Source organism: Puma concolor, chromosome E2 (assembly GCF_028749965.1).
Source record: "Puma concolor isolate L17-30 chromosome E2, mPumCon1.1.hap2, whole genome shotgun sequence".
Classification (NCBI taxonomy): Eukaryota; Metazoa; Chordata; class Mammalia; order Carnivora; family Felidae; genus Puma; species Puma concolor.
The window spans coordinates 7,273,738-7,301,570 of NC_141681.1; the positions used below are offsets into that span (position 1 = coordinate 7,273,738).

General features: G+C 51.3%; 1 protein-coding gene across 1 annotated transcript in view; it reads right to left on the reverse strand.

Annotated features, from left to right (window-relative positions):
- Positions 1 to 27,025, reverse strand: part of PLCG2 (phospholipase C gamma 2) — a 154,877-nt gene extending 127,852 nt beyond the window's left edge. The window contains exons 1-2 of the mRNA XM_086688823.1: positions 26,911 to 27,025; positions 21,481 to 21,715 (exon numbers count right to left, since the gene is read on the reverse strand). Of these exons, the coding sequence (XP_086544949.1) occupies positions 21,481 to 21,673 (193 nt within the window). The 5' untranslated portion in view covers positions 21,674 to 21,715; positions 26,911 to 27,025. The remainder of the gene's footprint in view (positions 1 to 21,480; positions 21,716 to 26,910) is intronic.
- Positions 27,026 to 27,833: the final 808 nt, after the last annotated feature.

Sequence of the window (27,833 nt, forward strand, 5' to 3'; positions counted from 1 at the left end):
CCGGATCCCCCACAACGAGGTGGATCCTCAGTCTTCCAGACAGCTTTTCAGCCCCAATGGCCTTCAAAGAGCAAGAACCCGCGAACAGGGTAAGTGAACAGGAGGCAGGCAGGGGTGGAGCCATCCAGCCGTGGCTATTCTCAAGATGCAAATTAGGAAGCCGTCCAGGGTGGTCTCGCAGCCCCCAAAGCTTCCTCCTGGAGGGACACATCACCCAAGGACTCGATCGTCTGCCCCTGGCATTCAGAGCGCTCGGCCAAGCGTAAGCACCTCGTTGTCCTGTGGGGCCCCCAACCCGTTCAGGCCGAGCCCCCTGGATGAGGGTCAAGAGGCTGGGAGGCCACACCCTAGCATGGGCCCACCAGAGAGAGGAGAGACCCTCCCCACTCCCTGTCCAGAAGAGACAGAAACTGCTTCCCCTTCAACAACCTCCTTCAGCATTAATGGTCATCGCAGGGAGTGCTGCCACAGGCAGCTTATTCTAAGCCTTCTGAATTCCCGAACTGCTGACAATGACCACACATTCCTTTCCTAACTGGGAGGAGAGAAACACTTACAAATTAACCTCAGCAACCGGAAGGTTTCCGTCCTAGAAGGAGTTAGGTCAGGTTGAAATCATGACCGCGACAGCAGCCTGGGTCATAAAGGTAACCCCACGTGGGCATCGATTTCCCTGCAAAGGTAACCCCACGTGGGAACTATCCAGACAGGAATGAAAGTAACACACTGTGAGCGTTATTTCGAGCAGCTGACATTTTCTGAGCACTTACTCCAGTCCAAAACCTGGGCTATAAACCCTGATGTGTATTAGCTCACCCCAACCGCAAGGGGTGAGACCATTATGATCCCCTCCGTAGAGACCAAGAGACGGAGGGTCAGAGGGGCTACATCAACTGCCCACGGTCACCGGAGCAATGAGCAGTGGGCCCAGGACAGGAGCCTGGATCTTTGCTCCCTCTCATCTCCCGCTGAGCGTCTGGCAGGGAGATTCCTGCTACACCCCGCCCCCCCCTTGTTGATCCTGAAACAAGACTCTCACTCCTAAATGCTCTCCCTTGAAGACTATATCCCCATCCCCTGTCTCCGCTAAAACAAGCAGGTCCCCTCAGAAGACTTGATTTTCCACTCAGGGGAACCAACAGTGGACAGAAAACCAACAGCAGAGAGAACTTCCATCCCTGGATCTGACCCCGTTCCTCCCACTTTGTGTTCCAGTCCCAAAGTTTGGCATAAGCACATAGATCCTGGCCTGGGTTCCCCATCCCTTCCCTCTGTCTGTCTTTGTGGAGGGGACCCTCTACCAGAGCTGTTTTCTAGACCTCTGGATACATCCAACCTCAAGACCCAGAGAGGCTGAGAGATGCCTCTGGCTACCATGGTCTCTGTCACTGGTGGACCCAAGTTGGCCACTAATTCTTCACCACTCTTGCCATTAGGGGATGGAATCTGCTTCCCCACCCTTGAGGCTGGGCTGGCCTTATGATGTGCTTTGACCAAAAGAATGTACAAGTCACACTGTGCCAGTTTCAACCCCAAACTAGCCATGTGGAGGGAGGCAGAAAGAGGCTGCCGGAAGGAGCACCAAGGGGCAGGCAAGGGAGGAGAGCCTTGGTGGAAATTCCCGCCCAGCCATCAGCTGAACTGGCTGGACTCGAGCCAACACCGCATAGGACCCATCACCCAGCTGAGCCCTGCCCACATTCCCGACCCACGGAATTACTGTTTCAAGCCCTGTGTTGTGACACGGTTTGTTATACGGCAATAGGTAATTAAAGCACCATCCCAAACCGGCTTCCAGGCATCCACTTCTCCGAAGGAGACTGACATCGGAAAAGCCCTTCCTGTTCACAAGACCTGGACCCCCAGTGAGCAAAGCCATCCCCTAATGCTGATACCGCCCACAAAAGCACTCAATCAAGCCCGAGCTCAAGACCTCACATACCAGTGTCTATGCTGAGGTCTATGCTGCCCACCAACACACAAGGTAGACACCAACGCTGTGTCCGTTTTACAGATACAAATACTCAAACGGGACGTCTGATACAGAGCAGCACAGCCGTCAGTCAAGCCCAGGCTCGTCCAAATCCAACCTGCTCTTACGTGCCATGTCACGTGACCTCCACAGCACATCAACCACCGCAGGATCGCCACCAGGAATGCAGACCCTTGCCCTCGGGGACACAGGTCAGATGCAGCTCTGAGTCACAAAGCATGCCAGCAGTCTGCAAAGCCAGACTGCTAGATCAGTCTGGTGGCCGTTTACTGGGCTCCCATCAGGTACAAAACCTCCCAGAGCACTCAGGGAGCAGGAAAACTCACCTTCGTTTTTGTTATAAATGCATTCACGTCCATATTTAACCTATGTTCGCCCCTCCCCAGCAATGTCCATGAAATTAAAGATCATGTCCATTTTTCTCAACAACTGCCCTTGGTTTATTGATAAGGTTACTAAATGAACAAACGGGGGGCGGGGGGGAATGAATGAAGCAATGACAAATGAACGCAAAGAGGTGACGAGTTAGTGGCCCCTGCGTGTGACCAGTCTGATAGGTACAGCCTGATGTGTTCTCCTGACCACACACCTCCAACACCAGCTCCCCAAAGGCTTTTACTACTTTGCAGTAGAAGAGGCTAATGCTAAAGAAACAACCTTCTTCACTCTCAAACCTGAGGTCTGGCACCTCCTGGGACTGTGGAAGAGTAGGTGGAAAGTTCTGGAAGCAGGACTTTGAGTTGTGTGTTTCACCATGAGACTTCCAATATGTGGCTTTTGTGGCAGGAGACTGTCTCTCAAGCCTGAAGAGGAAGCCAGATGCACACTCTCCCACCTGTCTTCTGGCTAGATCGGATCTTGTTCTTCTAGAATTCACATCCCTGGTCCAAGTGGTGGGCACCTCACAAAAGCAGAACCCGAGTCTCCCCCATGGATTGACATACAGTCTATCATTCATGGTGGTTATATTCTGTAAAGTCACCATCAATACTGAATTAGAAAATACTTGGGGCGCCTGGATGGCTCAGTTGGTTGAACATCTGACTTTTGATATTGGCTCATGTCGTGATCTCACAGTAGTGAGATCGAGCCCTGCATCAGGCTCTGTGCTGAGGGTGGAGTTTAAGATTCTCTCTCCACCCACCCCCCTCTCGTGCACTCTCTCTCTCTGAAAACAAACACTAAAAAAGGAAAAAAAAAGAATTAGCAAACATCAAACCAGTGCTTTTGAGGAAATACGATCAAGCCTCTGGTCGTGATATCTTTATCAAATGTTCAATACGTAACCTTGTTTTTTGTGTGTTTTTGTTTAAAGACACCTTATTTAATATGTATCACTGAGAGGTGCCTGGGTGGCTCAGTTGGTTAAGTGTCCAACTTCAGCTTGAGGCATCATCTCATCGTTCATGAGTTTGAGCCCCGCACCGGGCTCTGTGCTGACAGCCTGGAGCCCGGAACGTGCTTCAGATTCTGTGTCTCCCTCTCGTGCTCGTTCTCTCTCAAAAGTAATAAATATTAAAAAAAAGTTTTTTAATATATATAGATCATTGATTCATTAACACTGAACTCACAACAGCGCTGTGTACAACTCACGCCTGAACAAAGCTTATCTAACACCTAGTAATTTCTCCGTAAGTCGTATCACAGCCTTCTTGTGCTTGGGAACACCAGACTGCCCTTGGGGGGTATTGCAAACAACAAAAACACCCCCAAAAGCCCCAAACTGAGAATAAGATGGCACTCAGCTGTCTGAGAAAAGGACAATTATTACCAGTGTAAGAGCAGGACGCCTGGGTGGCCCAGTCAGTTAAGCATCCGACTCTTGGTTTTGACTCAGGTCATGATATCAGGGTGTCGTGCTGTGCCGACAGCATGGAGCCTGCTTGGGATTCTGTCTCCCCCTCTCTCTGCCCCACCCCTGCTCACTATCTCAAAAAAATAACATTAAAAAAAGTTTAAGAGTGGACACAAGAAGGAAGCCAACTAGGAACACGCATGCCGTGTGACTCAAAAATTTTCCCTCCATGTCTACAAAGTATTACCACAGTCCCACAAGATTTGGTTCAGGGGTTACAAATAAATTTTAGGGAGTAGGAAAATTTGGGACTATAGAATCCACAAACACAGAGGACCAACTGTGGATGCTGAGAGAAAGCAGCACCCTGGGCCACACGATCTGCTCTACAGATGAGGTCTGTGCAAGGAGACAGAAAGGAAATTCGACGGGCCGAGGAAAGATGAATGCCAGAGGCGGTTCAGGCTCCTGCTCCTCAAGGCCCTGGCCCCTTGGATTCCGTGAGTTATAGAGCCTTCTTCTCAGCCACACATTCTAGGAAGGCAGCTTCTGACCCCACTTGTGCGCTGGGCAGTGGTAACTGGGCCATCAGATACACTCTCTCCAGTCGGGACAGGGGAGGGACAGACGACTGGGAAATCAGCAGCCGGAGGGGAAAGGCTTGTGCCTGCGTACTCCCCAGTCAGCAGGCTGATCAGTGCCTCCCAGCACGCAGGCCACCCCCAGAGGAACGTTCTACCGGGGCTACCCAGTAATTTGCGGAAGCCTCTGACCCCGCGATCAGGTGTCACATCTAAATCTAGGACAGACGCCCAGGCAGATGGCAAAACCAGCAGACACACGTGATCCCACGTGTTCGGTGTCTGTGGGGAAGATGAAGCCACCTGTCCTCACCAAGCAAGATATGGATTTGCCATCACGATCACCATGGCAGCTGCCACATGGACAACACTTGTGTTTCTCGGGGGAGAAGGAAGAGTGTGGGAATTATAAAGGAAGTGGGTAATGCAAAAAAGGAAGGAGGAGGTATATTCCAGAGCTATGCTGTCCGATATAGCAGCTACGGCCAGATGTGGCTATTGAGCACGCAAAAATGAACTGGTCCAAACTGAGATGTTCTGTAGGGATCAAATACACACTGGATTTTGAAAACTCAGACCAAAAACAAAAATGTAATATATTACATGTAATAATTATATCATGCCCATGTTGAAATACTTTAGATACACACAGTTACATAAAATAAAATAAAATTATTTTCACCTCTCTTTTTTCTCCATACCTTTTTGAATGTGGTGACTGGGAATTTAAAACTATAGGGGCACCTGGGTGGCTTAGTAAGTTAAGCTTCCGACTTTGGGGCTCGAACCCACAAACCGCGAGATCATGACCTGAGCCAAATCAGGCTCTGCGCTGACAGCTCAGAGCGTGCAGCCTGCTTCGGATTCTGTGTCTCCCTCTCTCTCTCTGCCCCTTCCCTCTTGCATTCTCTTTTTCAAAAATAAACTTTTAAATAATAATAATACTAAAGCTATACACATGGTTGGCATTGGCAGTTCACATTTTTCTTTTGCATAGCACTGGTCTAGAAGTAGCCCAGTTCAGCTACAGAATGGAGAGGTGGGTGGGATGGGGGGAGAGCAAATAAAATATCTGCTCAGATCTTTTGCTCACTTTTTAATTGGGTTTGTTTTCTTACTGTTGTGGGCTTTTTTTTTTTTTAATGTTTATATATTTTGAGCAAGCATGAGAGAGTATGGGGGAGGGGCAGAAGGAGAATCCCAAGTCAGCGCAGAGTCCAAATGGGGCTTGATCTCACAAACCATGAGAGCAAGACCTGAGCCAAAATCAAGAGTCCAATGCTTAACCAACTGAACCATTCAGGCGTCCCCTTATTGTTGTGTTCTGAGAGTTCTTTGTATATTTTGGAAACAAGCCCTTTATCAGCCATGTGTTTTGCAAACATTTTCTCCCAGTCTGTGACTTGTAAGTTTTTATAGCACCTGGTGATGGGGGAAACTGGCCTGATGTTGTTCCTCTAAAAAGCTTGATAACCTTGGGCCAGTCACCCAAGCTCACTTACTTCACCGGCACAAAGGCATAAGTCACGGGCTTCATGTGATGACTGCAGACTATACGTGAATATCCATACACATGATCACACAGATACACACGTGCTTACAGCGCTCAGCAAGGGCAGTAATTCCTATGCCAGTAGTGCCTCCCAATTCCATTTCCCCATAGGGGGCAGCCGCTGGCCAAACAGCAGGCCAAGAGGCTCAAGTGGGCAGTTGGGAGGTGAGAAGGAAAGTGTACACCCTGAGCCAAGGCATTCAACCTTTAAATGAGGGAAAATCTATGCCACATCTCACCCACAGCACCCAGGTGATCTTGAACATTTACCACGGAGACTTAGGCTAAAATGGTCCTTTTGTCCCCCAAAAGTCGATGTTTAAAATTTATAGTTCTGGACTCGAGCCAGGAATCACATCCCCAGTGATCAGCACTCATACCTGTGTGCTCCTCGCTAACCTGAGTTTCCTTACTTGCTCCCCCATGGGAAGCACCCAGGTGTCAATGCTGGACCCAGGAGAGTCAAAGTACGACTGGATGCTGCCACAGAAACTAAGTGTTTGATGGAAAAACACTGCATCAACCAAAAACCGTGTAAGGAGTTTTATTTAAAATAGAACAAGGATCCATCAGGGAAATGCTAATCAGGACCACAAAGAGATAGGACTTCACCCCCACTAGGATGGCTATCGTCAAAAACTCAGACAGTAACAAGAGTTGGCGAGGGTGTGGACAAACTGGTGGGAATGTCGAATGGCTCAGCCACTCAGCCTGGCAGGCCCTCAAACAAGTCAATACAGAGTTACAAGGGACCCAGCAAGTCCCCTCTTAGGTACATACACAAAGAAGGGCAACTTATTTCCACAAAAATCTGTCCACAAATGCTCACAGCAGCATTCCTCATCCAGCCAGAAAGTGGGAACATCTTGAAGGTCCATCGAGTAATGAAATGGATACACAAAATGTGGTCCCTCCTAACAATGAAACACTACTCAGCCATAAAAAAGGAATCGATCACTCACACACTGCAATGTGGACGAGCCTTAACATATGTTAAGTGAAAGAAGTCAGACGTTGGGGTGACTGGATGGCTCAGTCGGTTAAGTGTCCGACTTCAGCTCAGGTCTCGATCTCTCGGTTCTTGAGTTCAAGCCGCACGCCAGGCTCTGTGCTGACAGCTCAGAGCCTGGAGCCTGCTTCAGGTTCTGTGTCCCCCTCTCTCTCTCTGCGCCTCCCCCACTTGCACTCTGTCTCTCGGTCTGTCTCTCTCTTAAAAAAAAATAAACTTAAAAAAAAAAAACACAAAGAAGTCAGACACAAAAAGCTACATATTGGGATTCCACTTCTATGAAATGTCCAGAGAAGGCGAATATAGAAACAGAAAGTAGATTCCTCCTTTACAAGGAAAGAAAAGGTGGTGGCTCAGCAGCATACATTTATTGAGCGCCTACTGGAAACTCCTGGCGTTACAAGTGCAGAGACAGACAAGACGCTCCCTGCCTCGGGGAACTAGAATCCAGCCCCTTCCCTGTAGGCAACTCTGGGGCAACCCTATGCAGTTACGCAGATCTTTGGAAGCAACTACAAAATGAAAGGTCATGCAAGGCCTTCCTCTCAAGAAAGGAAAAGGACACCCAACTCCTCCCTGGAGACAGCCTGACACACAAATGAGCTGAGCCATCAGAATAACTGGAAGTATATCCAGGCTGCCAACCTTAGACATTACTAGACTTGCCTCGACATCAAACTTCTCATCCAGCAGATCAGGAAAATATCAACCTCATGGGGTTGCTGGGTGGGTTAAGTGGGGACCTATCAGAGGCCTTGGCCCACAGTATGGGTTCATACGTTTTCGTACCACCATCCCAATTGCTCAGGTTTTTTGTTTTTAATGTTTTTAATGTTTATTTCTGAGAGAGAGAGAGAGAAGAGGGGGAGAGAGAGTAGGGAGGATCCAAAGCGGGCTCTGCGCTGACAGCAGAGAGCCTGACATGGGGCTCAGATTCATGAACCGTGAGATGAGGACCTGAGCCAAAGTCGGACACTCAACCAACTGAGCCACCCAGGTGCCCCCCCCCCAGGTGCCCCCCAATCGGTCATGTTGATGCCACAGTGAGATCCACGGTCTTCAGCCAAAAGAGGAGTCGTGCTTCTGGTTTCACATCCTGGGACAGAACAACTACCAAACGAGGAAGAGGAACCACAATGCTCACAAGACCTTTCACTGCCTGTGAATTTAACATCTGTGAAAGATATAAAAGCTGACAGGTGCCCAGATGCTAGCAACGGGGGGCGTACAAGTCGGCACAGCCTTTCTGGGGACCACTGCACCCAGAGCCCAGGACACAGCCTTTCCTTCCTCCCAGAAATTCTTCTAGCAATTCATCCTATGGAAATTACCAGGGATGTGCCTAAGAGTTAGCAATAAAAATATTCCCAGGATCAATGTTAGACATAGCAAACTAATAAGCTACATGATACCCAAAAATATAAAACGGATTAAAAAATTAAAAATAAAAGATAAAGGGCAAAAGCTACAACCAGTTATAACAAAACAGAAGGCATATGCTCGGAAAGATTTCCACCATAGGAAATAACCTAAATTACCATCATCAAAAGAACAGGTGTCCTTTCAGGGGCCCTTACCGAGTGAAACCTAAATGCAGTTAAAAGAAAGCCACTGATATCAATATGGATGCCTAACAAGAGACTGTATGCTAATTAAAGATGCAAGTTTTCAGTGTTAGAAAAGGCATGGGAATTAATTATCAAAGTGACATCCTGGCTTCCCTAGGGAGGAAGGCGTATATATGAGGACTTAGCTATATGCACTCTCTTTTTAAAAACCAAGATCCAAAGCAAATATTATGATTTGTCTAAGTTGGATAGGAGGCTATAGTCATTTCCAGTGGCTGCTGTAACAAATTAACCGCAAACTCAGGGAGTTAAGACAACACACATGATCTTACTGCTTTGCAGGTGAGCAGAATGGGTCTCCCTGGGCTGAAACCAAGGTGTCAGAAAGGATCCCTTCCTTCCGAGGGCTCTACGGGACAATCTGCGCCTGTGCCTTTTCCAGCTTCTGGAGACGGCTTGCATCCCTTGGTTTGTGGACCCCTTCCAACTTCAAAGCCTCTCATTTCACCTCTCTGCCCTCTGCTTTGTCATCACATCTCCTTCTCAGACTCTGACCCTCCTCCCTCTGTCACTGATAAGAACCACTGTGATAACACCACTCCCCCATCCATAATCCAGAATAATCTACCCGTCTCAAGATCAAGTTGATCACATCTGTAGAGAGCCTTCTGCCATAGAGGAGAACCCAGTCACCAATTCTAGAGGTTACGATGGGAACCTCTTGGGCCGGGGACTTTGTTCTACTTACCAGAGTGCACCGAAATAATAATCACCACCCCCACCATCACCAGTGATGGTGTTATTGAGTGCTCTGGGACACTTGTGAGGCACTATCCCAAAGTGTGCAACATGTTCACCTAATCCCCATGAGAATCCCCTAAGGAAGGCACTACTGTGATCCCACTCTATAGATGGGTACAACGGGAGGCTAACTTGTCCATGGTCACCAACATTTTAAGTGACAGGGCCAAGATTTGAACCCAGGCTGTCAGGCCTTAAGAGGACAGCTTATAACAAGAAGTGGTCCCATGGGGTGCCCGGGTGGCTCAGTCAGTTAAGCATCCAACTTCCGCTCAGGTCATGATCTCACAGTTTGTGAGTTTGAGCCCCACATCGGGCTCTGTGCTGATAGCTCAGAGCCTGGAGCCTGTTTCAGATTCTCGGTCTCCCTCTCTCTCTGCCCCTCCCCCTGCTCACTCCCTGTCTCTCTTTCTCTCTCTCTCTGAAAAATAAACATTAAAAAAAATTTTTTTAAGTGGTCCCAATGTAGCACTAAATGGAAAAGTCACGGTGCTAGAATAATGCGTTTTATAAAAATCATTTATGTCTTGCAAAAACAAACGAACAAAAAAAACAGAAGTGTGTAGACCAACTTTTAACACACATGCCTCTGGCCAGGGGGGAAGGGGCTGTTACCCTCACCCAGTTATCGTTAAAAATATGTCTGCTGGGGGGCCTGTGTGGCTCAGTTAAGCACCCGACGCTTGGCTTCAGCTCAGGTCATGATCTCACTGCTGCGGGTTCGAGCTCCACATTGGGCTCTGCGCTGGCAGTATGGAGCCTGCTTAGAATTCTCTTTCTCCCTCTCTCTCTGCCCCTCCCCCCCCAATAAATAAACTTTAAAAAACATGTTTCTGCTAATGAATACATGTTACTTCTTCAAGGAAAACGAAGTCAGAATTAATCAGGGCAAACGCAGGTCAGAGGAGATCAGCTCAGAGCTGTCTTCAATAGGGAACTGGCCGTTCACGCTTGGCCACCCCTGTTTGGGTCCTTCTTAGCTCCCCAGGGACACAGGCCTTCCTCCAGCCAGGCCCCAGGCCCTCACACCTGACAGAGGCAGAGGCTGACATCACACCCCGCCCCCACCATGAGCCCCACAGGGCCTTCTCTTCCTGTCTCTCTCCCGCTGTGCAGACACTAACTTTGCCAGTCTCCCTTCTACAAATTACAAAGTGCCATGTCCTCCCTCCTCGAAACGGAATCCTTCACACACTAGACACCTCACCCCGGCCCCCAAGCCCACTCCCGCCCTTGGCTGTGAGTGCAGCTTGGGTCAGATGAAAGCTTCTTCCGGCCGTGCTGGAACTGGCATCACCACTGTTGCTGTTTCCAAAACATCGCCACGGCCCTGTTGACACTCCTCTTCTCCAAGGGCAGGCTACCCCAGCCTCCAAGGACAGAGGCAAGGGGCGGACATGCTGGCCTGCCCAAGGCTCGAACCCAAGGGACCTTAACCCTAAAAGGCCGCCTGCGTGTAGGGGCCACACCACAGCCCCTCGAACACTTCCCGGAACACACAAATGCAGGCAATGACGAGCCATCAGGGCAGCATGAGCACGAGGCACCCCGGTCAAGTACAGACCAGGCGATTACGTGCATTTACAAATTTAATCCTTGCACAGAACCCACCAGCAAACTCTGCCACCATCCCAGCTCTCACTCGAGAAGCCTGAGGCACAAGGGGGCCTGGGGTGCTCAGGGTCACGCTGCCAATAAGCTCAGGGCTGTGTGTGTGGTTCAAAAGGAAGTTGTCACGGAGATGCTCTACCTTAACCCAAGATACTGCCATCTCTGGGGAGAAAAGGGGGAGCACAAACTGCAGGGGGGGCATCGAGGTCCTTTCCCTCATGTGTCCACTGGTCACCCCGGGCGAGGTGCTGGGGATCCCACACTGGAAAGCTGAACGGACCTGCCCCTGCCTCCCGGAGCCCACATTCTGGGGTAAAGGACCGCGGAGGGCCTGGCTCCAAGTCAAGCATTGCCGGGCGGCAGGAAAAGCCACCACCAGGATTTCTAGCTTCAAATGCAAACTGCACAGCACTTCAGTCTCTTCCAAGACAAAACAAGACCTGTCACTTTGCTACCCTGCTATGTGACAATGCACGCTTATCTCTAAGATCCACTGGGTGGCAGGCGGTGGGGAGGAGTTTCTTCCTAAAATCAATCACTGAGGGATCACTCTTAACAGCTCCCTCCCTAGACATCCACAAGAGATCTGATTTGCACCAACTATTCAGGAGACTCAAATGACACAAAGTGGGGTACACACCCACCCCAGGGCTTACAGAGATGCAAGGGACAGACGCTCCCTGCACCCGGCTCCCTGGCTTCTCCCAGGGGGACGTGTCCACACTCCAGCTGCCTCTCCTGTCCTCACCAACAGCCCCAGATGGAGCTCTGAGCTGGGATACCAAGTTTCCCAAGAGCCGGATGAAAACGACCCATGTCCACACCCCACAGCCTTGGGAGCACCAAAGGGACCAACCACAACTAACTCGACATGCACAGCGTCCTTCAAAGGGGAGGCTTGGTTGCTGGGAGGAAAGAATTCAGGGTGTGTACTTGCAAGAGACAGGAGAGAAGCCTGAGCGGTAGTAACAAGAGCAAACCTTCCCAGGTACCTAAGTGGTTTCCTACAGGAGCACATCTGACCCTCCTAACAACCCTTTAAGGCAGGCACTACCACTCTTCCCATTTTACAGATAAGGAAACAGAAGCACAGACAGTTAAGTCTCTTGCCCAAGGCCACACAGCTAAAAAGCCATGGACTCTGGATTCAAACCTAAGCAGGCTGGTGCCACAGTACACACAATTAACCAAGACCAATGGCCAAGACGAATGTAGCCAGGAAGGAAGAGGACGGCTGAAGGAAAGCCAGGGCCCCTCAATTCCTTCACGGCCAACTGCACCTTGCCCAGAATACCTGCGGCCAGATGGACACCTCAGTGGCCGTGCTCACCCCACTGCCGTTCAGTCCCCTTTTAAAGGGGAGTGTATTTGTGGGGCGCCTGGCTGGCTCAGTCGGTTAAGAGCCCGGCTTCGGCTCAGGTCATATCTCACAGTTTGTGAGTTCGAGCCCCGCGCCGGTCTCTGTGCTGACAGCTCAGAGCTTGGAGCCTGTAAAGGATTCTGTGTCTCCCTCTCTCTCTGCCCTCCCCCCGGCTCACGCTCTGTCTCTATCTCTCAAGAATAAATAGACTTAAAAAAAAATTTTAAAGGGGAGTGTATTCGTTTGCTAGGGCGCTACAAGGACCACAGAGGACCACAGACCGGGTGGCCTAAACAGAAATGTACTGCCTCACAGTTGTGGAGGCTGGAAACCCCAGACCACGGGGTGGGCGGGGTTGGTACCTGAGGGCTGGGGGAGATGATCTGTTCCATGCCTCTCCCCCATCTTCTGGCACTGCCGGCCACCTTGGTGGTCCCCTACTTGTCAAGGCCGCACTCCCACCCCTGCGCTCCCCATCGCGGGACCTTCTCTCCTTGTGTGTCTCCTCCAGAACACGGTTATATTGGATGAGGGCCCCACCGGACATCAGCATGACCTCACCTTAACTAATATATCTACAAAGATCCAATTTCCAAATAAGCTCACGGTCTGAGGTACAGGGGGTTAGGGCTTTGATACAGGAAATTGGGGGGGAGGTCACAACTCAACCCATTACAGGGACCCACCACTGCCCGTAAGTCCTGAAGCTTCCAGACTATGCCCCCCACCAGGAGAGGCCAACTCCCAAACCAAAGAGGGGACGCTGGCTTCGAAATAGCCAATCCCCATGCACTGGCTCAAGAAGACCCAGCCAATCACAGGCCTCCCTCAGGAGTCCACTCTTGGGAGGCTGGGAAACCACAGGCTTCACAGAGGAGGCCGCCCAAGGAGTGAGGATGGAGAACGGCTTTGCTGGGGAGGACCCAACCATGGCTGCAGGGAAGCTTAACAGGGGCGAGGAGGCCCGACCATGGAGAGAAGCCACTGCCTGCGGCTCTTGTCAGACAGATGGCAGAGTCCTCAGTGCCACCATCCCCCCTTCCCATGAGGCCCACTTACCGGGTAAAGTTGTCTATTTTCTTGGATTCCTACAAGAACTCCACCTGCCCCCCCACCCAAGTCCCTACAATCATTCTGTTGTCTAGCCATCAGTTGGGTTCCTACAGCCACCTCTGCCCCCTCCACAGTTAGGGGCCACGAAGAGCCCGGAAGATGCCTACCAAACCCACTTCTCATTCTGAACGGCACACAGGCTGGTCACATTTCCCAGCAACCTTTGCAGCACGTCACATGCCAATTCCTTGTCAGTGGAAGTTGGGAACCTTCCACCTTGCAGGCCCAGGCCATAAACACCTCTTAAGGCATCCTCCACTCTCCCTCTTCCCCCACATGCTGGCTGGACACAGAGGGTCCTGAGGCAGCCTCAGATGTCTTAGAGGGTACCTAACTACCCCACAGCAGAGCCCCACCCCTCAATCCCACTGTTTCAGGACTTGGTGAGAAACTTGTATGAAGACATCTTTTGTCACTGCACTTGGCCCCTGACGAACACAGAAGCTTTGCTGCGGTGTCCTCTGCCCGGACTGCTCTCCCCACAGAGCCTCCCATGGCTCCCTCCTGCTTACCCATCAAGTCCAGGTCAAGTATCACCTCCACAGAGAGGCTTCCCCGAGATCTACTCTACTAAAATAGTGTTCTTCACTGGCTACTCTGTCACAGTGCCTGGATTCTTACCTTCCTAGCATCCATCACAATCCCAAATGCTTGAATGATTAGTTTGGCTTTTTCTGTCCTAGGAAACTGTAAGTTGCTTTATGGATCTCTGTGGCCCTATTCGACACTTTATTCCCAGTGACAAGTCTAACACCAAACACACACTCAGTCCTTTGAGTATTTGCTAAAATCAACAAAGGAACAAATCCTAAGAACAACAAGTAATCGTTACCCAGGACAGACACCACAGACACCCCAATGAGGTGGCAGGGCTGGGAGGAGATCCAGGCACTCAGACTCTCAAGTCCCTGCTATCGTGAACCATAACCACACATCTAAACCAACAAATAAATAAGTTTACAGACACGGAGGGCATTGGCTGAATCTCCTTTCTGATGGGATGTTTGACTGAAGGAGTGTGGGGGCCGCTTTCAGACAATGCATTTCTTTGCAGGCGGGGGATGATGCCGATACAAAAACAACCACTTCTCCACTGTTTCAAAAACATTTCGATAACAACTTTCAAAAATAATCATTTTTTTTAATGGCTTTGAAGCCCCAAGATGGATTTCAGAACTAGCGGGGATAAGAACCACGCTGTTTCAATGGCCCTGGCTCTGTCAGCAGCTGTCCACACTGTGTGGTCTCCCGGCACGCCTGTCTCCCTGCTAACCAGGGCACTTCAAGAGGCCTCTTCCTCCTGGCATCTCCAGCACCCAGCCAAGCGTGTCCTCTGCACACATAAGGAATGGACGCATTTCCCTCCCATTGTAAAAATGAGAACTTGAGTGGAACTGCTGTTCTTGGGTCCCCAACAACGTGCTTCTCCATCACACACAGAACTGAAACATCAGAAATCATCCAGGAAGAGAAAGGAACACAGCAGGAAGAAGATATGAGACTCCGAAGGCAGACAGCATGAATACAAATTATAGCTCTGCCCGTTCGTGGCTGTGTGGCCTTGGGCACGTCACCTAGTCTCCACAGGACTCCGTGCCCTCATAAACAGAGCTTCCCGGGGTCACTGTGAAGAATTAACGAGCTGTTGTACGTGATGTGCTTACACAGGCACCAGTACACAGACAGCACTCTTTAGAGGCGGCTCCAGTCATCGACAACGTCATCGTCATCGCCAGGCAGCCACGCCAAGGACCCAAACCAGGGAAACAGAACAGCTCCTATTTTTGAGAATCCCTCATTCACCAGCAGCCATAACTTGCCAAAAATAAGCAGATGGAGAAGACATGCGTGCAAACTTCAGGATAGGAGCCTATTCAGTAGAGATGGCCATGGTCCACACCCTCCAAGGCGGCCCATCGCCCCACCAACCCTATCCAGACTCCACAAACAGGTGGCCCTGCGTCAGCTCCCAAGGCACATTCCAGGCCCCCCAAATGCAGAAGATGTAGCAGGGCCCTAAAGGGTGAACTCAGAAAGGCCCCCGAGTGGGCTCCTTTCTAGCTGGAGACTCAGCTGATGCCCCTGGAAGCGAAGAAAACGCACACACAGCATCTCCCAGCTGGCCCATGGGCTCCCTCCCTATATTCCAAGGCTCTCCAGGAGGCCAGGGTTGGAAGGAAGCCCGGTCAGCATCTTACCATCACCCTTGGAAAGTAAAAGGGCAACTGACAGCCAAGAGGTGAGTGGCTTAAGATCTAGTCTTCTTTAGAAGCCAGGGCTTGGGGGCATTGGCGGGGGAGGCACGCCTGGGTGGCTCAGTGTGTTAAGCATCTGACTTTAGCTCAGGTCATGATCTCACGGTTTGTGGTTCAAGCCCCGTGTCGGACTCTGTGCTGCCAGCTCAGAGCCTGGAGTCTGCTTTGGATTCTGTGTCTCCCTCTCTTTGCCTCTCCCCCCACTCATGCTCTGTCTCTTTCTCTCTCTCAAAAATAAACATCAAAATTTTTTTAAAAATACTTATAAAAAAAAAAAAAAGAAGCCAGTGCTTAGGACTCCCCACCAGTTTCTTTTTTCTTTTATTGTGTTCCATTTCAATTATGCAATATTTCCCACGTATTAAAAAAAGCACACTGGGGCACCTGGGTGGCTCAGTCGGCTAAGCATCCAACTTCAGCTCAGCTCACGATCTCACAGTTTGTGAATTCGAGCCCCGCATCAGACTCTCTGCTGCCAGCACAGAGCCTGCTTTGGATCCTCTCTCTCCCTCTCTCTCTGTACCTCCCCCACTCACACTTTCTCTCTCTCAAATATAAACATTAAAATCTATTTTTTTAAAGTACATTAAATAAAGTCCACTTAATTCTTGCCTATCTTAAAATTCATGTAATTCATATTAGATAGGATCTATCACCTCATTTTGACAGACAGGTAAACTGAGGCACAGAGTGGCTCAGATCACATACTTAGCAGGTGGCAGAGCAGGGACTTGAGCTACAGGTCTGGATCCGGAGTCCAGATGTACTCACGGTGGCCTGGCTCCAAGGTGGACAGCCACTACCAGCTCCTTTCCACCCTGGACATGCATGCCACCACTCCTCAAGAGGGGAGTCCCCATTCCTGGAACCGGAGTTGGCCTTGGTGACCTGAACTGGTGCGAGTGATGCTCTGGGACTCCTGACGCTAAGCAGCTTCTGCCTGTGACTCTTGGAACACACCCTCTGGGGGGATGCCAGGCACCATGTAAGCCCAACTGCTCTGGGTCCAGTAGCAATAGGCACTCATTTATCCCAACTATGCCTCATCTTCCAGCCATCACCACCAAGGCCCCAGACATGGGAGTGAAGATTCTGGACACTTCCAGACCAAGTGACATACCAGTTGAGTATCACCAAATGACCTCAGTCCAGGTCACAAAGAATAGAATCACCCAGCTGAGCCCTGCCCAAATCTCTGACCCACAAACCTACTCGCTCATATTCAATGCCACCTGCTGATCCTGCTTCAGGACAGCCATCCTGCAGGCCACCCAGCAATTCTCTCCTCTAAGTCATCAGCCAAGAAGCTCCTCCGGGAGAGGCCTCCACCTATTCCCCCTCCTCTACACCCAGACCAGTAAGAACGCACCTTCCTCACAGGGTACCCAGCCTAGACCCTCACTGTGATACTGATCACACGATCCTGCACTGGCCGGTTGCTAAGTCTGCTCCCCACCAGGGCAGGGGCTCCATCCTTCTTCCTCTCCCCCCGCAGCCCAGAACCCAAGAGGACAGCAGATACAGGCTGAACACATGAAATCGCTCCATCATGACAGGGTCTGAAGAGAAACCCTATTCCGGCTCTAAGCAAACCAACGCATGACGGGAGACCAGGGTTTCTCTACCTCAGCACCACTGACACTTTGTACGGGATTATTATTTGTGGTACAGGCTATCCTGGGCATTGTAAGATGTTTATTTAGCAGTATCCCTGGCCTTGATCCACTAGGTGCCAGGAGCACAACACTCCCAGTTATGATGGCTAAAAGTATCACCCAGGGATTGCCAAATGCTCCCAGTGGGCCAGGGGAGGAGTGCCCTGCTGTAGACAGCAGGACCCATGTGTACCTACTGTCACCCAGGCCTGGGGGGCCGGGGGGGACTGTGTGATCCATGTCCAAAAGTCACACACCACTCGCCAAGTACTCCCAAACCACATGCATGAGCTCCCCCGTGCTGGCCGGCAGACCTCACAGTCACCTGCAGGTTCATGCTGACCAGAAGCCCAGAAGGAACGCTGCGGCTTGGATATCCCCCTCAGGAGGTCACCCTTCTGACAGCACACCGGAGCCACGGCCCTGAGAGTCTCCCATCAGGGACCTGAATGCTTGCTCTGAGCTCTCTATCCCAGAACGGGCTTTTTCTGTCCCTTTACCACGAACACATCCATCTCAAACAGGACTGGCCGAGCAGGTTCCAAAATGCAAATGTGATCACCTCATCCCTCTTCTGGAATGCCATCAGTGGATTCCCGCTGACCTCCAGAAAAAGTCCAAGCACCCAGGCAAGACTTTGCCACCCCAGACAAGCTGGACGCCACTCATCAGCAACAGCAGTTGCAAAAATGCAGCAGCAATTCCCACTGGTTGTGGGCTAATCCCCTGTTAGTGACCATGTTGACCCCCCTCTGATGTATTAACTCATGTATTCACTCCCAACCATGATTCTGCAGGGTTATGGACACCAATATCATTCCCTTTCTAGACCTAAGAGAATTTAATTTTGGAAAGCAGATGTAACTTGCCCATGGTCACACAGCAAAGCCTCTCAAACGGTGCTGAAGTCAAAGCCCATGCTGCTTGTTCCTAATGAAACACTGTTAGCTCCATGTGGATTAGAATCTAGTTACAGCCATGTCTTCAGTACCTAGGACAGTGCCTGGCAGAGAAGACACTGAAATACGGAACAAAGGAAGGTTAGGTGGTCATCTCTGGAGCAGCATACACCAAACCTGGCTAGTTACCAGGACCACCTGTGGTGGGGTTCTTTTAATGTTTATGTATTTTGAGAGAGAGAAAGAGAGCAGGAGCAGGGGAGAGGCAGCGAGAATATCCCAAGCAGGCTCCACACAGCGCAGAGCCCAATGTGGGGCCTGATCCCACAAACTGTGAGATCATGACCTGAGCCAAGACCAAGAGTTAGATGCTCAACCGACTGAGCCACCCAGGGGCCCCTGGGGAGCTTATTAAAATACTGAGCCCCAACCTACCTAGTGAATGACAGTCATCCTCAGCCTCTCCAGGGAGAGGGCAGAACGGCGTTTAGTTAACAGAAGGAAAACCTACAGATGTGGATTTCAGATGCCAAAATCTGGTCTTGTGCCCCTTAGAATGAGCTTCCCAAGAATGTTCCAGTAGGTTGTACTTTAAAAGCCTCCCACGCTCAGTCAGTTGAACGTCCAACTTTGGCTCAGATCATAATCTCATGGTTTGTGGGTTCGAGCCCCACAAAGGGCTCTGTGCTGACACCTCGGAGCCTGGAGCCTGCTTCAGATTCTGTGCCTCCCTCTCTCTGCCTCTTCACCCACTGCACTCTGTCTCTCTCAAAAATAAATAATAAACATTTAAAAAAATTTTAAAAAAGCCCCCCTGTGGATTTCTAATGATCAGCCGGGCTTGGGACCCACTGTGCACTCTCAGTATGGCACCCTGCATTTACCATCAGTGCCCGTTGCACACTCCCCAGGTCCCCACCTCCACCCCAGCTGCAACAGGTTTCTGGGCCACTTGGGAGGTGGAGTGTGGCCAAATGCAAGCAAAACTGGGGGGAAAGTCAGCTGCTTAAACACACGGGTGTTTTCAAAACAGGGCTCAGGTTCTGTGCCACCGGAGACATACCTGGCTACAAAGCCAGGAGAAAATTTTTGGAAAGCTGTTTAATCGAACTCACGGTAAGAGCCATCGAATGAAGAGCTACGCCAAGCTAGCAGAGGTGACCTGTGAACGGCCAAGTTCAGAACCCCGCTGAGGTACAGATCAAGGCTTGGGAACAGGTACCGTCCTACCTCATGTTGTGGGGTGCTGCCAAATTCCCCCTGAAGGAAGTCATCCTTCAGATACACCCTCTAAGAATAAAAGGAGCAAAGACAGCCCCCACACACCGCTGGTGGGAATGTAACAGGCTGCAGCCACCTTGCAAACAGTCCGGCAGCTCCTAAAATGGCTACACAGAGTCACCAAAACAGGACCCAACAACTATGCTCCTAGGCACAGACCCAAAAGGAATGAAGACACACACCCTCACAAGAACTTGTACACGAACGCTCCTGACACGATTCACTGCAGCCATGAACTGGGGACAGCCCAAAGGTCCATCAATGAGTGAACAAACTGTGGAAAATCCACACGAGGGATTATTATTCAAGCGGACAAAGGAATGAAGCGCAGACACACTACGACGTGGATGAACCTCAGGGTTGTCATGCTAAGGGAATGAAGCCAGACACAGAAGGCTTCATATTCTAGAATCCCACTTACAGGAAGTGCCCCCAACAGGGAAATCAACGGAGATGGGAAGGAGACTCGCAGTCGCTTACAGCAGGGGAAGAGGGTGAGGGCGATAGGGAACAGGTTTTCCTTTCGAGGTGACTGCAAAGGTTCGAAACATGGTTGGTTGTGCAGATGCATGAATACACTAAAAACCACTTCACTGTTCGTTTTGAATGGGTGAATTGTATGGTATGTGAATTATCTCAATAGAGTTTTTGCATAAAAAGGAGAAAAAAGAAGAAAAAAGAAAAAGAAAAAAAGAAAAGAAAAAGAAAAAAGAAAAAAAGAAAAATTTGCAGCAGCTGATAACAAAAAACTTGAAATCGCCCAACTGTCCATCTGGGGTAGGCAGGGGGGGGGGGTGGGGGGGGGTGGGGGGGGGGGAGGAAGGGTCAGACCATTTCACGCAGCCAGATGTTACGAGGCTGTGAAAGCAGCAGGAGACCAGTGGGAGGATCAGAACCCATCTCCAAATGATCATTAAATTAAAAAAAGAAATCTGAGGGCGCTTGGGTGGCTCAGTTAAGTATCCAACTTCCACTGAGGTCACGATCTCGCGGTTCGTGAGTTCCAGTCCCGCGTCGGCTGTGTGCTGACAGTTCGGAGCCTGGAGCCTGCTTTTGATTCTGTCTTTCTCTCTCTCTGCCCCTCCCCAGCTCACACTGTCTCTCTCTCTCTCAAATATAAACTTTAAAACATAAAAAAAAAAAAATTAAATTAAAAAAAAAAGAAAGAAATGAAAGTGCAGAAGTTTAAGTAGTAAGGACCCATTCCTGGAAAAAAACATGACCCACGCATTTCACAAGCATAGAGTACTCTAGAAGACAAAAGAACTTGGTAATGAGCTTGACCACCCTGGGGGGCACAGAGTGGGACTGGGGAGGAGAGACATTTATTTATGAATTGTTTGATTTTTCCAAGCATATTTTAATTTTTCAATTGACATTAAAAAAAAAAAAAGAGTCCATACAAAAAAATGCCAATTAAAGCAAGTCTCTGCAACTGAAAATTGCTTAAGTCTCCTTACTCCGTGTGTTGACAACAGCCCTAGAAGCTTTAGGAACTGAGCCAATTGCCCAATCTGAGGCGGGTGGGGAACGAAGACACCACCTCCCAGGACTGGAGCTTCATTTAAAAGCTGCAGAATATTCTGACACGCTCTGTCCCCGCGGAGCGAAGAGCGAAGGCCTCTCGTTCTGTGGTTCATAGTAAAACAAAACAGGCCTATCTGCCTACCAAGCCAGGATTCCTGCAGTTCTGTCACTTGGTCCTTACGAAGGCAGAGCAGGGCAGGGCGTTTGACCGGCAACAGAAACCAAAAGGTCCCCGATGCGGTCAGGCAGGGAGCACACCCCCGCCAGCCCAGGTGAGCCATCTGAATGTCATTTCCAAGTTGGCCCCTGGGGCCTCCGTTCCTCCCCTCCCCCCCCACCACGATTCTCTGGCTCAACTTCCCCCACCTACTCTAAACCCCAAGAGAGACCCAGTCAGAACGGCCACGCTTCCATTTCCAGAAGAATAAGACACCAAACCAACAAGCACAAGAGTAAGTGAAGGCAGGAAGGGCTACTCACAGAAGCCTTCAATCTTGTCAGCCGTCTTGCTCCAGGCCACCTGCCGTGTCTCCATGATCACCTGGACAGTCCTCCGCTCGGGGGTAGACTTGCGAAAGCTGAACACGGTCATCACCGTGCCCAGTTCCAGGGTTCTCTTGATCTGACTCTTCTCATATTCAGGAAGGGTGTCCATGTTGACCATGGCGGTCATTTTTGGCAGAGGACGCAGTGGGAGGCGTGAGGGAACAGGACGCTGGAAAGGCAGAATAAAGGAGTAAATTGGGTTTGGGGAGGAGGAATTCGTTAACTAACGGCCAAAATCCTGTCTCACGCCCAACAGGAGGGGTTTTGGAAGATTCTCCAGGCGGGGAATCGTGGACCACTCAGCACAGACAGGATGCACAGAGGTTGAAATACACGTGGAGGTGTGGGAGGAGCCCCTCTGACCTCAATGACTCAGCTGTCATCCCTGCTTTGAATAACCAAATCACTCCAGCCTGGCAGGGAACCCGGCCCTCCCACACTCTTCCAGGCTGTAGAGTATTTGAATAGCCAAAGCAGTCCAGGCGGGCTCCACTCCCCACCCCCAGCATCCTCTTCTCTTCTGCCTAGATTTCCCTCCCCATCTAAGTGAACTTGAGAAGAGAAAAAAATACTATTAACTAAACCACTTCAAGAATGCGTCTGTGGAGAAAACGGAGCCACACGGAAACGGAGCCACAAAGACAGAAAACATCGGGGCCCAGCAGCCTCAAGTTCAAAGTTCAAGTCCTGGTGGGGCTTTCGGCCGACCATGTGCCCTGGGCAGGCTGCACGACCTCTGAAAGCCTCGGTCGCATCCCTTCTAAAATGGGGTCAGGGGGACAGTGAGGAAAGCCTTCACTGCGATGCCACCAGCAGGACACTGGCCTTCTGCTCAGCACGCGGGTGTTCTCGAACAGCACTGATGCCCCCGCACAGAGGAGGTGCTGGGCCCCAAATCCTGGAACCAGCTGGGTCTGGTGGTATTCACACCTGTGTCCAATCCGTCAGCAGACGCAATTCATCTTCTCCAGTCACGGGCTCCTCCCAGGATCTCACACCTGGATTATTCTAATCGCCCACCTGGTCTCCCCCTTCTGCCCCAGCCCCCTCCAGTCCAGTCCAGTCCTGACCAGTAGCTAGAGGCCGTTTCCAACAACATAAAATCATGTCACCCCCTCTGAGCAGCCGGCTGCAGTCACGCCCTGACCCCTCACTCTGCAGAGGGGAGTCAGATGGAAGGCTCTCTAGGGGCAGACCCTCCCCAAGCCTATGCTGTACTTCCACACTTGTGAAGGGGGAGACGTAACAGAATCTCGGAGGAAGTTCTTGGATTAAACCAGGTAGAGAGATCTTGGAGCCCTTACAACAATGACACAAGTCAATGCTCCCCAGATTTTGCTACTGCTACGACCGCCATCAATTTTTCCGTGCATCTTCATTATTCACCACCCACCCCCCCCCTCCACCCCTGCCCCAAATCCCACAGGATCAGGAGCCCACAGCTGTTACTCTGTAGAGAGGCAGGTGTTCAGCCAGGGCCAGGTGGGCCTTCCGGAGGCCTCCTGCCAAGCCACTCAAAATCAGGGCCTCTGTTCCCTCATCTTAAAACGGAGGTAATACCAGCCTCAAGGGGCACTGGAAGGACTGGAAGCTACGATCTATGTACAGCCCCCAGCACTTAGCAGGGCCTCATAATATTCACCAGTCAGCTGTTCAACATGTGGAGTGTCAACTCTATGCCAGAAACTGAGCTGGGGACTGGAATGCAAATGAGGTGAGGGGGAGTGGGGAGAGGCCCAGGCCTTGCCCTCTGCCCCCTTGTTCCCTCCAGCTCACGCCCATAGCCAAAGGCAGCTCCACAGGTATCTGGCAGCTGGAGATCAACTCATGAATTACACCTGCTCTCTGCCCACTTAGAAGCAGACCTGTCAGCTCAACCCCTACTTAGGACAGAGAAAGCTTCTGGGAGAGGAAGGGATCTGAATCCAATCTTTTCAAAAGGTAAAGCAGAAGGGAATAGTGTTCTCATCAGAGGAACAGCCTTAAGCAAAGGCCCAGCAGCAAGACAAGTAGGCCACAAACTCCGCCCAAAATGAGCCTCCTGCCCCATCACCCTGTAAGCCATGAGGGGGGACAGGGAGACCAGGTGCCTGGGGCCAGTCTCGTCCTGGTAAACCAGCTGTTTATTGGCTTTTTCCCAGGTCCCAGCACCTGCTATACCTGGTTTATCTCATTTATCTCAATGAGAAATACCAGAGGTGAAAACACAAGTCCTGAAAGGGGAAATTACATAATCAAGGTCACACACAAATGTGGCAGCACCAAGGGCAGAACCCTGGTCTGAATCCCACACCCTGACTCTGTTAGTACCCGTCTTGTGGAACTCAGAATCCCGGGGCAGAATCTGGCTAGAAACCAGCTAATTTGGTAGCCCCTCATCCCTCTCAAGTTAAAGGACTTGTCCAAGGTCACACAGCTAGAAAGTGGCAAAAGCGGGATTTGCACCTGATCCCAGCTCTCACCATGCTGACCACCCTCAGCCATGCGCCTCTGGAGCTCCCTCCCAGGGCTCCAGGTCACCATGCGGCGAAGCGTAAATAGGCAACACACCCCTTCACACCTCCAGCTCAGATTACACCTGCCGGCCAGGAGCCACCAGGGCCCTCAGTTTTTTCTGACTCTGGCTCTGAGAAGGGCTTGGACTTAAACATTCCCGGATTCTGGTCACTTCCAGCTCGGAAGCCCAGTGGACTGGCACAACTATAAACATCAAGTCTCCCCTGTTGCCTCTCGCCAGGAACTGGAAACAGGCCCTTATGGCCACAACATCCTTGGACTCAACCAACAAGATCCAGCCAGCTCCCGACTCAGGCTCCCAGAGTTTGATGCTTCAGCAGCTAAGGCAAGGGGGTCTCCCAGGCCTTCTCCCCAAAGGAAGGCACCAGGCAGCAAGGACAATTCCCATTTTTCTTCTGCTTTCAAGAAAAAAAAAAAAAAGAAATAGCCTTGAAATCCCTTTTTCCTGTTTCTCATCCTCCCTGGGTAACTTTGCAAAAGGACTTACGGTGTCTGAGATTTAATAAGAGGTTTTGCCATTTCTACTTTCCACGTCCTTTCCATGCTTGAAATAAACTTCCGGCAGACAAGGACCCAGGACTAGGAAGCAAGGAAGTTTTCTTCTCTTCCCTGAGCTCAGAAGAAACGTTAGGCCCATAAAGGATGTCGTATAAAATCCCACAGGACAATTCTGTTGAGCTCTGCACACATTCCTGAGAAGTAGCTGCCCCTCTCCTGCAGCTGAAAGGAAGGAGGGTGATGCCGCATCTCACACCCACCATCTCACACCCACCCTGCAGAAACTCATTTTCACTGGAGGGGCGGCCACTGCACCTAAGTGTGAATGAGCTCAACTCTCTTTTTTTGAGGAGACAACCTGTGAGCATCTATTAAAACATAAAACATGTGGGGCGCCTGGGTGGCGCAGTCGGTTAAGCATCCGACCTCAGCCAGGTCACGATCTCGCGGTCCCTGAGTTCGAGCCCCGCGTCGGGCTCTGGGCTGATGGCTCGGAGCCTGGAGCCTGTTTCCGATTCTGTGTCTCCCTCTCTCTCTGCCCCTCCCCCGTTCATGCTCTGTCTTTCTCTGTCCCAAAAATAAATTAAAAAAAACGTTGAAAAAAAAAATTAAAAAAAACAAAACAAAACAAAAAAACATAAAACATGCATACACTTTGAGGAGCAGTCACCTGTGTGCAGAAGGAAACACAAAGATATTCGCAGAAGCATTATTTGTAACAGAAAAAAAAAAAAAACTGGGAAAGAGGTCCCTTAAAGAAATAAGGGGACATGCACACCAACGATTACTCAGTAACTATCAGAAACCATGGGGAAAATTTATAAGCAATTGGATCCAGAAAGATTCATGAAATAGATGGGGGGGGGGGGAGTTGCAAACCAGTAAGCATCATAGAATTATTTTTTTTAAAGGCTGTCTGCTTATAAATCCAACGAAAGTGGTTACTTTGTGGGGAGGGGGGTTCCCTGACTTTTTATTAACTTAAGTGGTAACATAAGGATGAGCTTTTTCTTGTGTTTTGCTGTTCTCCAAATTAAGAAGTATTTTCAAATTTTCTTACCGGCCATTTTCCACCAACTGCGCCCAGCCAAAGGGCTATTCGTGGGGTGCCCGTTTTGCCTTTGGTAGAGAAGCCTCAAGGGCTCAAGGTGGGGGGAGGGGGAAGGTGTGTAGGAGGGGAAGATAGAGGTGGGGTGGGGGGACGGGTTGGTGGGGGCGGCAGCAGCGGCACCAGGCAATTTCGGCATCAACGAAATCCTCAGGGAGTACCGTCCTCGCGCTGGTACACACCTTGGTAGCAGGCTAACTGCTGGGCCTGGCACGGGCTCCAAAATTGATAAAGCCCTCTCTGCAGAAGCGTGGCTAAGGATAATGGCCAAGCCCCAGGCAGGGCCCTTAGCCAGAGGGTCAACCACGAGCCAGGCACCCTTTTCATAGACAGGCCTCAATTTTCCACAGCCCTGGAATGTACGTTTGGGCAGCCCCAGTATCCAGGGTAAGGAAGTTCAGAGAGGTTCTTTAACGTGCCCAGGGTCACACAGCTGGAACTGCAATTCAAATTAAGGTGATTAGCAAGGCCACCTGTTTCCTTGCGCCACGTCACCCCCCCTCAGCCCACCAGACTCTTTCCGCGTAGTTTGAGATCGGGGTGCTAGGAGAGCCCCTCCCCGTTCTCCGCCAAGAATCCAGGCGCCAACTCCCCTGTCTAAATGAGACGCGGTTGCCCCTCGAATTCTTCCGCTATGGCGGTGATGACCTCGTTGGGATTCCAAAACGTAACCAGGAAAACGCACAGACGAGCACATATAATTATGCACACACGCAGTTGTGGGGTGGGACAGGGAATCACGAATCCCCCCCAAAATCTCCCGGTTTCTCCTGGGTGAGGGCCGCGCCTTCCGTGGTATCGCGCCGCCAGCCACCCACCCACAGCCACCTGTGCAATACGGGGAAGTGCCTGGGGCCCGCCCGGCCGCCCGGACTCAGCGAGCCCCGGCCACAGACGCGGCCGGGAAGCGGCGCACGACCCCACGGCCACCGGAGCCTTGAACGCCAACGCCGGCGCGACCCTCCGACCGCCAGCCGCGCCGCATCCTCCGGGTTCCCATCCAAAGCCGGGGCGGTCCCCGGGCACCGACCGGCGAGGCGGCGCCGTTCCCGGTGAGGAAGTGGCCGGCGGCCAGGCCCCGACCCCCGCCCGCACTGCCCGGGCCCCGGGCACGGCGGGCTGGGGGGCCCCCCGACGGCACGCCCCGCTCCTGCCAGCCCCGGCGCCGGACTGTCCGGGCGCGCGCGTCCCCCGCCCTCCCCGGGCGCCCGCGCGCGCTCCCGCCCGGCCCGGCCACTCACCTGGCCGAGCCCCGGCCGCGGGTCCCGGCTCCGGGCACTCCCTGCGGCGCGCGCCCTCCAACGCGGGCGCTGCTACTTCTGCTTCGGCCGCGGCCGCGCGCCACGTGACTCCTGGGGGCCGCCCCCCGCGCCCCGGCCCGCCCCCCGCGGCCTCCAGGCGGCCCTGCCCCGCCCGCCCCGCCGCGCACCCGGACACCGACTCGGCGCCGGGGACAGTGCCTCCGCGGCCGGGGGAGAGGGAGCGAGCCGCCCCAGGCCACCGGCGAGCCGGAGAGAGGGAGCTTGCAGGCGGCGGCGTAGCATTTATGGAGCGCCTGCTGCATTCAGGTGTTCTCCGTGCGTTTAACAAACTCCTCTTAATTACCTGGAGTGGGCTGTTCCCGGCCGAATTTGAAATCGTCACCGAGGCGGCGCTGGTGTCACAGCACCTCTTACTACCCTGGGCAAACCTCTTAAATACAGTCGGCCTCAGTCTCCCCATCTGTCAGATAGGATCAAAACAGTTGAAGAAACGTAGAACCGGAAATTGATCTCCCAATTTCCCAATGAGAAGTTTTTTTTTTTTTTTAATGTTTATTTTTGAAAGACAGACAGTGAGCAGGGGAGGGGCAGAGAGAGAGGGAGACACAGAATCCGAAGCAGGCTTCAGGCTCCGAGCTGTCAGCACACAGCCCGACGTGGGGCTCGAACCCACAAACTGTGGGATCATGACCTGAGCCGAAGTCAACCGACTGAGCCACCCAGGTGCATCGAGAGTTCTTTTGTTTTCTTGTTTTTTTAATGGCTCACTTTGTAAACTAAGTGTATGGAAGACGTAGTCAAATGCCTAATTACTGTATTTAGTTGATTAATTTAGCTGCACATGCCTATTTGCAGTCACAAACCGTATGATGTAACATTTTTTTTTTTTTTTTTTTTTTTTT